The sequence below is a fragment of the Drosophila sechellia genome, chromosome X (genome assembly GCF_004382195.2).
Source record: "Drosophila sechellia strain sech25 chromosome X, ASM438219v1, whole genome shotgun sequence".
In the NCBI taxonomy this organism is placed as follows: domain Eukaryota; kingdom Metazoa; phylum Arthropoda; class Insecta; order Diptera; family Drosophilidae; genus Drosophila; species Drosophila sechellia.
Genome location: NC_045954.1, coordinates 15,701,070 through 15,713,159, shown reverse-complemented (window position 1 = coordinate 15,713,159; position 12,090 = coordinate 15,701,070). Strand labels below are relative to the sequence as shown.

General features: G+C 45.5%; 4 protein-coding genes and 1 long non-coding RNA gene across 5 annotated transcripts; 3 read left to right on the top strand and 2 right to left on the bottom strand.

The window, feature by feature from the left end:
• Positions 1–396: 396 nt before the first annotated feature.
• LOC6619956 (ATP-binding cassette sub-family F member 2) lies at positions 397–4,597 on the top strand. The gene is made up of 5 exons (XM_002044132.2): positions 397–608; positions 1,901–2,569; positions 2,644–3,149; positions 3,217–3,753; positions 3,817–4,597. Exons 2-5 carry the CDS (start codon positions 1,909–1,911, stop codon positions 3,946–3,948), a joined length of 1,836 nt encoding a protein of 611 aa, XP_002044168.1. The 5' UTR covers positions 397–608; positions 1,901–1,908; the 3' UTR covers positions 3,949–4,597.
• A 633-nt stretch (positions 4,598–5,230) lies between these two features.
• Positions 5,231–6,858, bottom strand: LOC6619955. The gene is made up of 2 exons (XM_002044131.2): positions 6,548–6,858; positions 5,231–6,350 (listed from the first exon to the last, which is right to left on the bottom strand). Exons 1-2 carry the CDS (start codon positions 6,724–6,726, stop codon positions 5,492–5,494), a joined length of 1,038 nt encoding a protein of 345 aa, XP_002044167.1. The 5' UTR covers positions 6,727–6,858; the 3' UTR covers positions 5,231–5,491.
• A 274-nt stretch (positions 6,859–7,132) lies between these two features.
• On the top strand, positions 7,133–9,454 carry LOC6619954 (CDP-diacylglycerol--inositol 3-phosphatidyltransferase). Its single transcript, XM_002044130.2, has 5 exons — positions 7,133–7,315; positions 7,566–7,700; positions 8,223–8,376; positions 8,453–8,604; positions 8,687–9,454. The coding sequence occupies exons 1-5, from the start codon at positions 7,264–7,266 to the stop codon at positions 8,866–8,868; spliced, it is 675 nt and encodes a 224-aa protein (XP_002044166.1). The 5' UTR covers positions 7,133–7,263; the 3' UTR covers positions 8,869–9,454.
• A 212-nt stretch (positions 9,455–9,666) lies between these two features.
• Positions 9,667–10,603, top strand: LOC6619953 (mitochondrial inner membrane protease subunit 1). Its single transcript, XM_002044129.2, has 2 exons — positions 9,667–9,911; positions 10,092–10,603. Exons 1-2 carry the CDS (start codon positions 9,813–9,815, stop codon positions 10,491–10,493), a joined length of 501 nt encoding a protein of 166 aa, XP_002044165.1. The 5' UTR covers positions 9,667–9,812; the 3' UTR covers positions 10,494–10,603.
• A 293-nt stretch (positions 10,604–10,896) lies between these two features.
• On the bottom strand, positions 10,897–11,780 carry LOC116802326. The gene is made up of 3 exons (XR_004362690.1): positions 11,640–11,780; positions 11,340–11,571; positions 10,897–11,260 (listed from the first exon to the last, which is right to left on the bottom strand). It is a non-coding gene; the product is annotated as an uncharacterized LOC116802326 (long non-coding RNA).
• Between the last annotated feature and the right edge of the window lie 310 nt (positions 11,781–12,090).

The window sequence follows — 12,090 nt, the reverse complement described above, 5'->3', positions numbered from 1 at the left end:
TATAGATCTTTTGGAAACACTATAAAGAATAAGTTTCAAATGTATTTAAAGTTTTTAAGAAATTGTTATGTCTTCATTTCTTTGTTTATACTGGAAACAGCATATTAATATTATATTACTCAGAAATATAAAATGTATTCAGCTTTGGTAAAGTTTGTTTGAGCGAATCAAAACGATTGCTTTCATGAAATTATACTTATTTAAGTAATTAAAAATAACATGTTTATTTAATTTTACAAATAATTTAAGAATTTAATCCTAGCTGATCCCCTGCCCCTGCCTGTGTGCCCCAGTGTGACCCTAACGCATTGGCGACCGAATCCTCTCCCGCTTCACGGGTTCCGTGCCAAACGCCATCGCCACCACGTGGAGCCTTTCTCCCGTTCTGTTCCGTTCAGTCGTCTCTCTCTTTTTCTACCGAAAACGGTAACAGGCAGCAGGCACTTTTCAGCAGCTGCTCCGTGCGTGCGTGTGTGTGTGCGAGATCCGAACCGATCTGTTCCGTTACCGTAGCCGTACCGTTATCCTTCGCGAACTTCAAAGGAGACTCCTTCGCGCTGCTCTCGCCCATCGTCCTTGATTGTCAGTCAAGTCCAATCGACGCCAAGGTGAGTAATTGCACACCGTCGTCGTCATCTCGACGTGGAAAATTCAATAATTTGCGCAGCGCAACACACATGCAATTTTACCATTTCTGCGACTGACTGACTGCGTGTCTATGCCTGTGTTTGTGTCCGTGTGTGCGTGCTGTAACATCGGCCAGGTGTGTGTGTGGGTGCGATGGAGGTGGAGGCGATTGATGGTAACAGCAGATCGTGCAATGCAGTTTTTCCGCGTTTCCTGCAACTTCCCACTGCCATCAATGGGTTCCATTGTGGACAGTGTGTCCCAGTGAATCATGCATCCCATTCAGACATCCCGGCCGTACGAAGAAGAGGAAGAAGTATGCCCCTCGGCAACAGAGAAAGAGAGGGAGAGCGCGTGTGAGGGAGGCACAGTGGAGCGCAGCCAGCACAGTGGAAATTTTTGAGTTTTTGCTGACGCTGTCTAATTTTAAAATTGAGTTCAGATTTTATTTGTTCTTTGTTGAAACAGTTGGTTACACGTGATCTATTTGTATGCAAGTGTGGGTGGAGAGTAAGGGTGGTAGAGACAGGGAGAGAGCCAATTCCATGTGGCCATGAACATGATCCTGTTAATTGAACTGTGCTGCCCATGGAAATAATGGCGGGAAAAGACCGGGCACAGTGCTGCCCAGGATCTGCAAAATGTTCATTTAAAATCAAATGTATTTTAAAAAATACGACCATTTTATAATTTATTAGGATATGTTAACAACAAGTACCACTGTGTGTTTGATTTATGACTCCAAAACTAGGCAATGTGGACTTCTTTAGGTAGCTCACAAAGGGAAATAAACAAAGAACAATAGAACTTTTGAGTGTGCAAAGCAAACAATTTTCAATCGATATGTTGTACTTGACAATACAATTTTTAAGGGCTAAGTGCGAATGACAAAACTGCCTTTTTTCCCTTTTATTAAAAAAAAAAATTCTAAAGTTGGTGTAAACACGTTTAAACGATTAGATCGGCAATACTGAATCGTCGATGCCTCTGGGTTCTTTTATTACAATCTTTAATAAGGTAATCAACACGAAAAAAAGAGCGATCGTGTGTCTGGCTTTCGTAGATAAGGCAACCAACTACAACATAACTTGGAACCTATTCCGGTTCTACGACCTTGTGGGAAATGTCTAACCCTTTCCAGGAACTACTACTTGAAAATAAAACATTTTCAAAAAATGTAGAATTACAAAAATCGTTCGATCATAGTGTCACACACAAAACAAAATCCTACTAAAATCAGACTAAATAAGATCCCGATTTGATCCATTTGCAGCCGGAATAATGTCATCCGCCGCGAAGAAACGTGAGGCGCAGAAGAAGAAGGATGCGCGCAACAAAAAGATCCAACAGATACCCTCCACCAAGAAGGCCAATGGTGTCCCGGAACGCGAACTGACCGAGGAGGAGAAGCTGTGCGCCAAGCTGGAGGAGGAGGCCCGAATCAGTGCGGAGGCCCGATCCTGCACCGGATCGCTGGCGGTGCATCCGCGTTCCCGTGACGTCAAGATCGCCAACTTTTCGATTACGTTCTTTGGCTCCGAGCTGCTGCAGGACACCATGCTGGAGTTGAATTGCGGGCGTCGCTACGGTCTGATTGGCCTGAACGGATGCGGCAAGTCTTCGCTGCTGGCCGTGCTTGGCGGCAGGGAAGTGCCCATACCGCCGCACATCGACATCTTCCACTTGACGCGCGAAATCCCGGCCAGCTCAAAGAGTGCGCTGCAGTGCGTCATGGAGGTGGACGAGGAGCGCATTAAGCTGGAGAAACTGGCCGAGGAGCTGGCCATGAGCGAGGAGGACGATGCTCAGGAGCAGCTAATCGACATCTACGAGCGACTGGACGATATGTCCGCCGATCTGGCAGAGGTCAAGGCGGCCCGCATCCTTCACGGTCTTGGCTTCGACAAGGCCATGCAACAGAAACAGGCCAAGGACTTCTCAGGTGCGTAGAACTCTCCTTGTGCACGAATTCTTTCGTCAAGTGTAACGAATTTGTTATATTTCCCTGCCCTCCAGGTGGTTGGCGTATGCGTATCGCCTTGGCCCGCGCTCTGTTTGTGAAGCCCCATTTGCTGTTGCTGGACGAGCCGACGAATCACTTGGATCTGGACGCCTGTGTGTGGCTGGAGGAGGAGCTTAAGACATACAAGCGCATCCTGGTGCTCATCTCGCATTCGCAGGATTTCCTCAACGGTGTCTGCACGAACATCATTCACCTGACGAGCAAGCGACTCAAGTACTACACGGGTAACTATGAGGCCTTTGTGCGCACACGCATGGAACTGCTGGAGAACCAGATGAAGCAGTACAACTGGGAGCAGGACCAGATTTCGCACATGAAGAACTACATTGCTCGATTCGGTCACGGTTCCGCCAAGTTGGCGCGACAAGCGCAGTCCAAGGAGAAGACGCTGGCCAAGATGGTGGCACAGGGACTCACCGAGAAGGTGTCCGACGACAAGGTTCTCAACTTTTACTTCCCATCGTGCGGCAAGGTGCCGCCACCCGTGATTATGGTGCAGGTTGGTTATTACTTTAAATGATTTGATAATGGTTAATGGTTTCTAACTAATGAAATGCTTGCCGTAGAATGTGAATTTCCGATACAACGATGAGACACCATGGATCTACAAGAATCTGGAGTTCGGTATCGATCTAGACACACGTCTCGCTTTGGTTGGACCCAACGGAGCTGGCAAGTCGACGTTGCTGAAACTGCTTTATGGCGATCTGGTGCCCACCTCCGGCATGATCCGCAAGAACTCCCATCTGCGCATTGCCCGCTACCACCAGCATCTGCACGAGCTGCTCGATTTGGATGCCAGTCCGCTGGAGTACATGATGCGTGCCTTCCCCGACGTCAAGGAGAAGGAGGAGATGCGCAAGATCATTGGTCGCTACGGCCTCACTGGTCGCCAGCAGGTGTGTCCGATCCGGCAGCTCTCCGATGGCCAGCGGTGCCGCGTGGTGTTCGCCTGGCTGGCCTGGCAGGTGCCCCATCTTCTGCTACTTGACGAACCTACCAATCACTTGGACATGGAGACGATCGATGCGCTCGCGGATGCGATCAACGATTTCGATGGCGGCATGGTGCTAGTTAGTCACGATTTCCGTCTGATTAATCAGGTAAGCTACCTTTTCCTTTGCGAATAGTTAACACGTTTATAATCGGTGATTCTTTTTTTCCAGGTGGCTGAGGAGATTTGGGTATGCGAAAAGGAGACGGTGACCAAGTGGAAGGGCGGCATTTTGGACTACAAGGACCATCTGAAGAACAAGATCACCTCCGAGAACGAGAAGAAGGCCAAGGTGGGAAAGTAGATATATCCCATATCCAGTGGATAGATAGCTGCCAACGGCCACACACCCGCACACACACAGTCGCGCACCCAAAACACCCAAACACACAACCAAACGCATCCCCCAACCGAAAGGACATTCAGACCACTATCCCTTCTCTTCAAGAGGCGGCGGGCGACATCCGGCTATTGGGCTGCCCGTTCGTTGCAATCCATTCTGTGCGAAATTAAGTTTTGAGTTTACTCTACGTTATAGTGAAGTCACAATTCGATCGGCCAACCAGCAAAGCAATCAACAATAAAACTAGAACAGACCGAACACACCCAATCCAAACCCATCCAATCACAACCATGCGTAACACAACCGTTGACAACTCAACAGGAACACACAAATTTTAGCTGAATTTTTTTCTTTTTACGTTTCGAATTAAAGTTATAAAATTATAAATAAATACAATTACGAAGGCAGAAAGAACTATAACTTATAAATACAACCAACCAACTATATACAAAACTGCTTGTGATCTTGCGCTTATATAATTTCGTTTAATTCTTCGCTAGGTTTCATGTAAACATATATATAAAGAAAAAAGTGTACTTTATTTTTTTGTAATTTATTTAAGCCCTAACTATATATTTACAAATTAAACAATCTAAACTACAACAACAGACGTATGAATGTAATTAGAGTTCTGATTAAGCGAGTAGTCGCAGCAAATCGTTTGAGAAACGATGTTAAACTGCCCTCCCAAATCCGAACCGTGATTTAGTTGCTCGCGGATTCGAATAAGACGATGAAATATTCTTCGATTCGATTTAAAACACAAAGCAAAGTAAATGGAAATGGAAATAAGAGTGTGTAACAGGCTTAGGAAGGATTAATGGGTATTACATGAAACGTACATGCATACATATATGAAAATTTACAAATTACATAAACAAACAGATATTATAGGTTATTTAACAAATTGGAATTGTAAACTCCAGCGAAAAACAAAACGTTTTGTAAGCAAACAACACGAAGAAATCACGAAACATACTTAAAATGCGCTGTAGAAATCTATGCGATTCGATTCGGAATATCAGTTGTGGCACCCGAAGAAGAGTGTCGCATTAATTAGCTAACTTAATTGAGAAATTGCTAAGAAACAAAAACAAAAAATGAAAACAGAAGTTGCTTGACAAGGTAAATAAACAAATTAAATGACCAAAATACTGCAGTACTGCAAATCCCTTGGCTTCTTTATTAATGGTGGGTGCTTCATAGAACACATCTGTTGGGATCGATTAGAAACAAGTTGGTGGTTTGTTTAGTCATCTTTACATTCCTTCATTTATTGTACAAATCTCAAATCCATTTACATTTCTTTGCGCTTCGCACCTTCTGTTTATTGCTGCATTCACCTGGTCATTCGTTTGTTAATTTAATTCAATTTTTATGCGTGTAGGCACGTTCAAAGGTTAGTTGGTAGACTTGGTTACACTTAAGCGATAGTTACGCCATTCTCGTTCAGTGGTAATGATCCAGTAGTAAATAATGTACAGTACGATCTTAGGTCTAAAATCTAGTAGCTTCGGGCCAGTTCCGCATGCATCACCGCCAGCAGCTGCCTTTCCATGTCGCACAACGAACCAAATTCGGCTCCAAAGTCGCGCAGCAGGTGCTTTAGATCGCACATTTTACGCTCCACCCAAGCGCACGTAATCTCCGCCAGCGCATACTGCTGCTGTTCGGGCACAAATGCTCCCGGACGCTCCGCGGACCCACCGTCGTCCGCCGAGCAGGGGAGCGACTCGAACTGCGCCAGGTTGTAGTAGTACTCGATCAGCTTGATGTGGGCGGGTGACTGGCGTGCGGGAGGCAGGTTCAAATGGACTAGGAGCAGCAGACGCAGTACCTCCACGCGCCGCAATAGTTCACCGTACATGCGAGCACCGCGTCGCTCGTAAACATTGTCCACAATGTCGTCGTAATGCTGCAGTGCACTTCGAAAATCGCCGCGCTGGCCACTCGTCTCGGCGCTAATTTCCAGGTCGTGGATCTGATGGGTGGGCGAGGCGAAGCTGCTGGTACTGTCCAGCTGGCGCTGCAGCTGCTTCAACTCGCGCAGAATGGCCGCCTTGAAGACGCAACCGTCCACCGCTCGATCCGCCGCACGGTGATAGCAGTGCAGCGCTCCCTCGCGAAATCCCGAGTGGCGGGTGCGCAGATGCAGCCGCCCGGACTCGTTGTGCGCCGCCAGGAAGGATCTCGCTGCCCGCAGATAGGCCTCCGATTCGCGCTGCGGTGCGCCGCCGTAGGACTCGCACTTGGCATAGCCAATGTGGCACATTGCCGCATACTGCTGTATGCCCGACTCCTCAAAGCTGTACGCCAGTCGCTGGAAGTCCGCCTGCACATCGACCACGCTGGGCGCAAAGCGTCTGGGAATGAGAGAACCAGTGGAGTATTGAGATTGAGATTGTATTCAATGATTCAAGGGTTTCTAATACGGGTTTATATCTAAACTTGGTTTGAAGACGGAGGAAAAGCGATGAATTGGGCAATGACTTGGTAATAAAACGCAAAAAATGGAACTGCAGAGTATCTGATTGCCCAAACTTGTGCCGTAGCTACTCACTTGAAGAAGCCGGCCCGCTCGAACTTCTTTATCTTGCTGGAGGCCCTTAGATATTGCTCGATCAGGTTTTTGGGGTACTGATACTGCTCCAGTTGCTGGTGCTCCTGGCCCGGAGTCGTCGATGCCGCGCCGCTGGAGGATCCGCCGCCGACCAGACTGCCGCCGCGGAGTTTATCCATGCTACAGCATGTGGTTCACCGCGCAGGTTCCTTCGGGTCGCGCTACTTGTGCATTATATTTTCGGTTGTATTGTGTTTTTATTATTATCTGTGGAATCGTGAGTGGTGTGACCATGCCATGTGCCGCTGAGGAATATACTATCTCAGAAGCGGTATATAAAGACCCATTTACACTGCTCAACAGCTAATTGCAGTCAAAACTCATTTAATAAGCAACTACACTATTTGCCCGGTTTTTAAAGCTCATGTTAACTGATATATTAATTACTAAATATCTATTGGAAGAGAATAATAGCAACCATAACCATGTGTGTCAGTAGAAACCGTCTGAAATCTTGTTGGCCAGTATAGTTCGGTATTTTTCCGCAAAGCGTTGCTTGTTTTTTTCCAAAGGTCACGCTACGGTCACACCAGATACAGCAAATTCTGTTTCCACTGTTTTTTTTTCTGCAGCACTTTTGGCATTTAATTGGATAAAAACAAACCGCAAAGCTGGAAGATCGCAAAATAAACGGAGACCCAAAAAAGGCGAACAAAATGGCAATTGCCGAGCACGATAACGTCTTCATCTTTGTGCCAAATCTGATCGGTGAGTGCTGTTTGTAGTTTTTATTCTGCTCTCCAGCTAGGTAAACAAATCGCAGTCCGATTTATGCGGCGCAATAATAGCGATTCTAGTGTTCCCTAATTGGATTAATAGGGGCTGTTTGGCAGCCAGTGCAATGCGGAGCGCAAGTTCAGCGATAAGAGCCCCTTCGTCCACCCAATTGAGTCACCCCCAATGATTCCATACGTATGATGCACGCATATGTGATGATCTTTATATTGATCTTTTCCAGGCTATGCCCGCATCGTTCTGGCTCTGATCGCCTTCTGGTTCATGTCCACCAACTATGTGATCTCCGGCTGGTGTTATGTAACCTCCGCTCTCCTGGACGCCGTCGATGGACACGCCGCCCGAGCCTTTAACCAAAGTGAGCATTAACCATGCGAGATCGCCCTCGATATCGAAATGCCAGCTCATGCCAGCTATATGTCTGTGTTATTTGATTTGTGCGCGCACTTTGACCGCTAACGCACTGCAAACACCTGTCTCCTCCGCACTGGTTATCTGCCGATATTGTGGAATTGTAGGCACGCCCTGAAGAGCCCGATATGGTCACGGCTGGATAGCCAATCGATGGATGACGTGGGGCTGAAGAATAGATAGAAAGCATGGCTAATATTGCCTTGGAACTATGGAATTTAGTTAGCAATATAGGGGGGGAAACATTAGGAAAGAAGCCTTCTAAGAAACAAATTCCAGATACCATGCAATGTTTATGATATAGTAGTGTAGCAAACTGATAATTTTTATGTTTATAAAGGTATGATATTATACATGGATTTGTTTTATGCTAGCAGGATGAAAGGGCACTCCAACCAAAATATATCATGAAATCGTAATTATTATATGGTACTACGGAATCTTTACTAAATACTCGATTACCTCGCAGGCACTCGCTTTGGCGCCATGCTAGACCAGTTGACCGATCGCTGCGGCACCACCGGCCTACTAGTCACCCTGGCCTACTTCTATCCCCGGTACATGTTCTGGTTCCAGCTGTCCATAGCCATCGACGTGGCCTGTCACTGGCTCTTCATGCAGACGTAAGTGGGGCAGGGGAATGGGCAGGATCCAAGGAATGCAAGCAAACTAATCACTTGTGGCTTTGTTTTTTCGCAGGAGCGTTGTGGTCGGACGAAGCTCGCACAAGGTGAATGACAACTTCATAATGCGATTGTACTACCAGAAGGACATACTCACATTCATGTGCTGCGTCAACGAGCTGTTTTACGTGTGCTTGTACCTCTTGCATTTCACCTACGGACCGCTGAGTGAGTATACGCGCACACACACACACGCGTTGCATTCTAGCTGGCGGAACGTATCTAATCCGTTGATGGACTTCAATTGCAGTATTCGGCGCATCGCTCTTCAAGATACTCGCCTTCCTCACGGGTCCCTTTGCCGTGCTCAAGGCCCTGATCTCGGTGATGCACGCCTACGTGGCGGGCATTGATCTGGCGGCCGTGGATGTGCGCGAGCGGCAGGAGCGGCGCCAGAAGTCGGAGCCGGTGAGCGGCAAGAAAGTGGAGTGAAAATGGGATGCGGTCCGGGATCAATCTTCCAGCGGCAGTTCTATCAACAGAAAGTACTAAACGAGACAACTCTTGATTCCAAGCTTAAAAACAGAACTTTGAAGACGAATTGCGATCAGATGAAATATGGGCATTAGGCAACCAAATAGGCCGTAGTATGAATTTAATTAATTTTTAATGCGCTTTTGCAATGATTGTTGATTTTATTTGATAAATTTTAGTTAGACGGGTGGTGAAATCACCCGACAATTTGTATTTAATAGATTTTTGAATTGAAATTCAACCGATTCGTTCCAGTCAGTAGCTGTTGTATATTTATTTTGCCTTTAGTTAGCATAATTTACGATTTCTGTGACGCTTACACGCTATACATATATATGCGCATATATATATATATATGCGTACATGCAGGCCGATATACTATGAATGAGTGTCTATTTCCAGGATTTATCTCATTGTGCACGTTTTGGGTTTGACTAACCACCTTCTCCCAGCAACTCTCTCAATGTAACTAATGTATTTCTAATCGTAAGTTAAAAAATGTAATTGGAGACCTGCATGAAATATATACGACAAATGGATGTTAGATGTATTTGAAACATTAACATATATGTACCATACATGCCAGGCCTGGCAGACTTAGTCAAAATTGAAAAGTGAAAATAAATATATGTGGTTCTATGTGCTAAAATTTAGTTCAAACCTTTTGGCCCATCGATTTTTGAAATTTGCGCCAAACAAAATTTATCGTTAGACATCAAATTTATTGTTGCCGCATCCCTGGCTGGCCGCTCAGCTGCGCCGCCTGTGCAGCTCTGATTTTTACACAATATAAACATTCGATTTTGGAGGAGCTTTTTTTTCGGGAGAATACCAGGTCGTTGGACACGGGAGATGCTCTGATTAGGGGCGCATGTGGAGCAGCCAACGCCGGAATCGCCGACATGAAGGTCCTCTCCCGTCTGGGCTGCCTGATGCGCTACACGGTGGCCTACGCGGCAATCACACACTGCACCTTCGAGTACATTGGCGATTTCGTCCTGGTAAGGCGTCTAGGATGAAGTTCCTGGGCGGGTATACTTGCCCAAAATGTGCCAGCATCACATAGTTCGTGTGAATGCATTAAGGTACTCTCCACTTGTTTTTCCACCTTGTGTACTTCCACTTGAAATCCTTCTTTAGTGGAAAAGTGCGTACAGTCACATTAATATAACCATTTCCAGTGCAAAGGACCCTCCATGGAGCCCACCCTGCACTCGGACAACGTTCTTCTCACCGAGCGCTTGTCCAAGCACTGGCGAACCTACCAGCCCGGCGACATAGTCATAGCCATATCGCCCATCAATGCCGATCAGTTCATTTGCAAGCGAATCGTGGCCGTTTCCGGTGATCAGGTGCTAATCCAGAAGCCCATTCCCATTGAGGCGGAGTTTAGCGGTAGTTCGGATAACAAGAAGAAGCCCGTGATGGTCAAGGACTATGTGCCGCGCGGATACGTTTGGATCGAGGGCGACAACAAGGGCAACAGCTCGGATTCCCGCTACTACGGACCCATTCCGGTGGGCCTCATCCGGAGCCGCGTACTCTGCCGCATTTGGCCGATATCCGAGGCCACGGGTCTATAGATGGATTCGTTGAACAAAGAGTTTAAAATCAACTTGACCCTATTAAATGGCCCATGTTTTGTTTGGAAATTATAGTACATTAAACCAAAACTTCTCAGAATCATTTCGTATGCGAGTTACGTCTCATTTTTGCGACTTCTGGCTTTTGCATATCATTGAAAGTAAGCTAAAACATATGAATCTCAACCTTCTAGATTTTAATGTTCCTGAGATCTCGACGTTCATACGGACAGATGGACAGACGGACTTGGTCAGATCGACTATTGATCCTGATCAAGAATATATACACTTTATATGATCGCAAACGCCTCCTTCTGACTGTTACATACTTTTCAACGAATCTAGTATACCCTTACGAGTTACGTGTCACAGAGAAGGGTATATTATTTGATTAACAACAACGTTTTATATGTAAATATATATTAAACTAATCTAGATAAACATGATCTTGGTAACTTTAGGTGCTGATAACTTCATCATTTTCCAGGGAAATTAATTTATTAATAGAATTGTCTATTAATAAAGGAATTTCCCTAGAAAATGAAGAATTTATCAGCACCTTGTTCTGTTAGCGACGGATCCTCCCACAATGGCGCTGGGTCGAAGGATCCTGGGCGACTGCGACGCCTCGCAGGATTGCGGTAGACTGCGACACATCGAGCACTGGTCAAATTCGGACAATACAGCTGGGGTTTTCCTCCGGAATAGTGTAAAACTTTCAGAAGTCCTTGAGGTATTGCTCATGGTAGAGAGTGATATTGCTTTTGCTTTAAATAAAAGAATTTCCCCCAATAGGGCACTGTTTATCACCAATTTTTTGCGCACGCAGGACAAAAATGATTTTACCTCTTCGGCGAGAATTCCTTCGTGGATTTCTTCAATGTTATACTCGTACTATACCTGTGGATAGTGCCAGTTGGACGGCCACAACTTGCCGAGGTGCTGGATCCTTCCCCCGTTCGAAGGTTACCGCAAGTCTGCGAGGCGTCCCATTCGCAGGACTCCTCGCCTTTATGGTAAAAGGAGCACCTGGTAGGCGTTCGTTCGCCTACCTCCTCGCCCCATCCATCGTCATTCCCTAGATCAGTCAAGTCAAGAAGGTATAGATTCCATCGCCGAAAGGGGCTTCAAATTGTCTCTGCTTACCTTATAGATTCAGTTTTTATTGTTGGGACTTGGTTTTCCACATGATATATACAAAAAAAAAGAAAAAGTTAGGAGCAAATCCTAAAGGTGTTGTTTCTGGAGCACAATAAGTGTAAATGTCAAAAATAGTATTGAAAAAGGACAATGTTAAAATCATCGCCTACTTAAAAATAGTATTGCATAAGAACCTATCGCCTACTTATTATCCAGCACTCAAACAAGCTACTATTTTTGAAAATTTCTTTAATGCCTCTTTTAAATTAGGATATAGCTTATTAATAAATCAATATTAACAAGAGAGAATTCTATAGTCGAGCTCCCCGTCTATCAGATCAGATCAGCATACATTTACTTACACTCGAACAAAAGGTATTTATCGTTTTTAATAAACATATTGTTTAAAATATAAAGTTTACATCTTAAATCCTATTTGGCTTACCTTCTAAGGAAA

What these genes read in the sequence shown, in the direction of transcription:
- LOC6619955 (XM_002044131.2), bottom strand. Translation starts at nt 6,726, where the DNA reads ATGGATAAACTCCGCGGCGGCAGTCTGGTCGGCGGCGGATCCTCCAGC. An exon ending in GAGCGGGCCGGCTTCTTCAA is followed by an intron (nt 6,351 to 6,547) that starts GTGAGTAGCTAC and finishes TCTCATTCCCAG; the next exon opens with ACGCTTTGCGCCCAGCGTGG.
- LOC6619954 (XM_002044130.2), top strand. Translation starts at nt 7,264, where the DNA reads ATGGCAATTGCCGAGCACGATAACGTCTTCATCTTTGTGCCAAATCTG. An exon ending in CGCCCGAGCCTTTAACCAAA is followed by an intron (nt 7,701 to 8,222) that starts GTGAGCATTAAC and finishes ATTACCTCGCAG; the next exon opens with GCACTCGCTTTGGCGCCATG. An exon ending in TTTCACCTACGGACCGCTGA is followed by an intron (nt 8,605 to 8,686) that starts GTGAGTATACGC and finishes CTTCAATTGCAG; the next exon opens with TATTCGGCGCATCGCTCTTC.
- LOC6619953 (XM_002044129.2), top strand. Translation starts at nt 9,813, where the DNA reads ATGAAGGTCCTCTCCCGTCTGGGCTGCCTGATGCGCTACACGGTGGCC. An exon ending in ACATTGGCGATTTCGTCCTG is followed by an intron (nt 9,912 to 10,091) that starts GTAAGGCGTCTA and finishes AACCATTTCCAG; the next exon opens with TGCAAAGGACCCTCCATGGA.
- LOC6619956 (XM_002044132.2), top strand. Translation starts at nt 1,909, where the DNA reads ATGTCATCCGCCGCGAAGAAACGTGAGGCGCAGAAGAAGAAGGATGCG. An exon ending in ACAGGCCAAGGACTTCTCAG is followed by an intron (nt 2,570 to 2,643) that starts GTGCGTAGAACT and finishes CCTGCCCTCCAG; the next exon opens with GTGGTTGGCGTATGCGTATC. An exon ending in CACCCGTGATTATGGTGCAG is followed by an intron (nt 3,150 to 3,216) that starts GTTGGTTATTAC and finishes TGCTTGCCGTAG; the next exon opens with AATGTGAATTTCCGATACAA.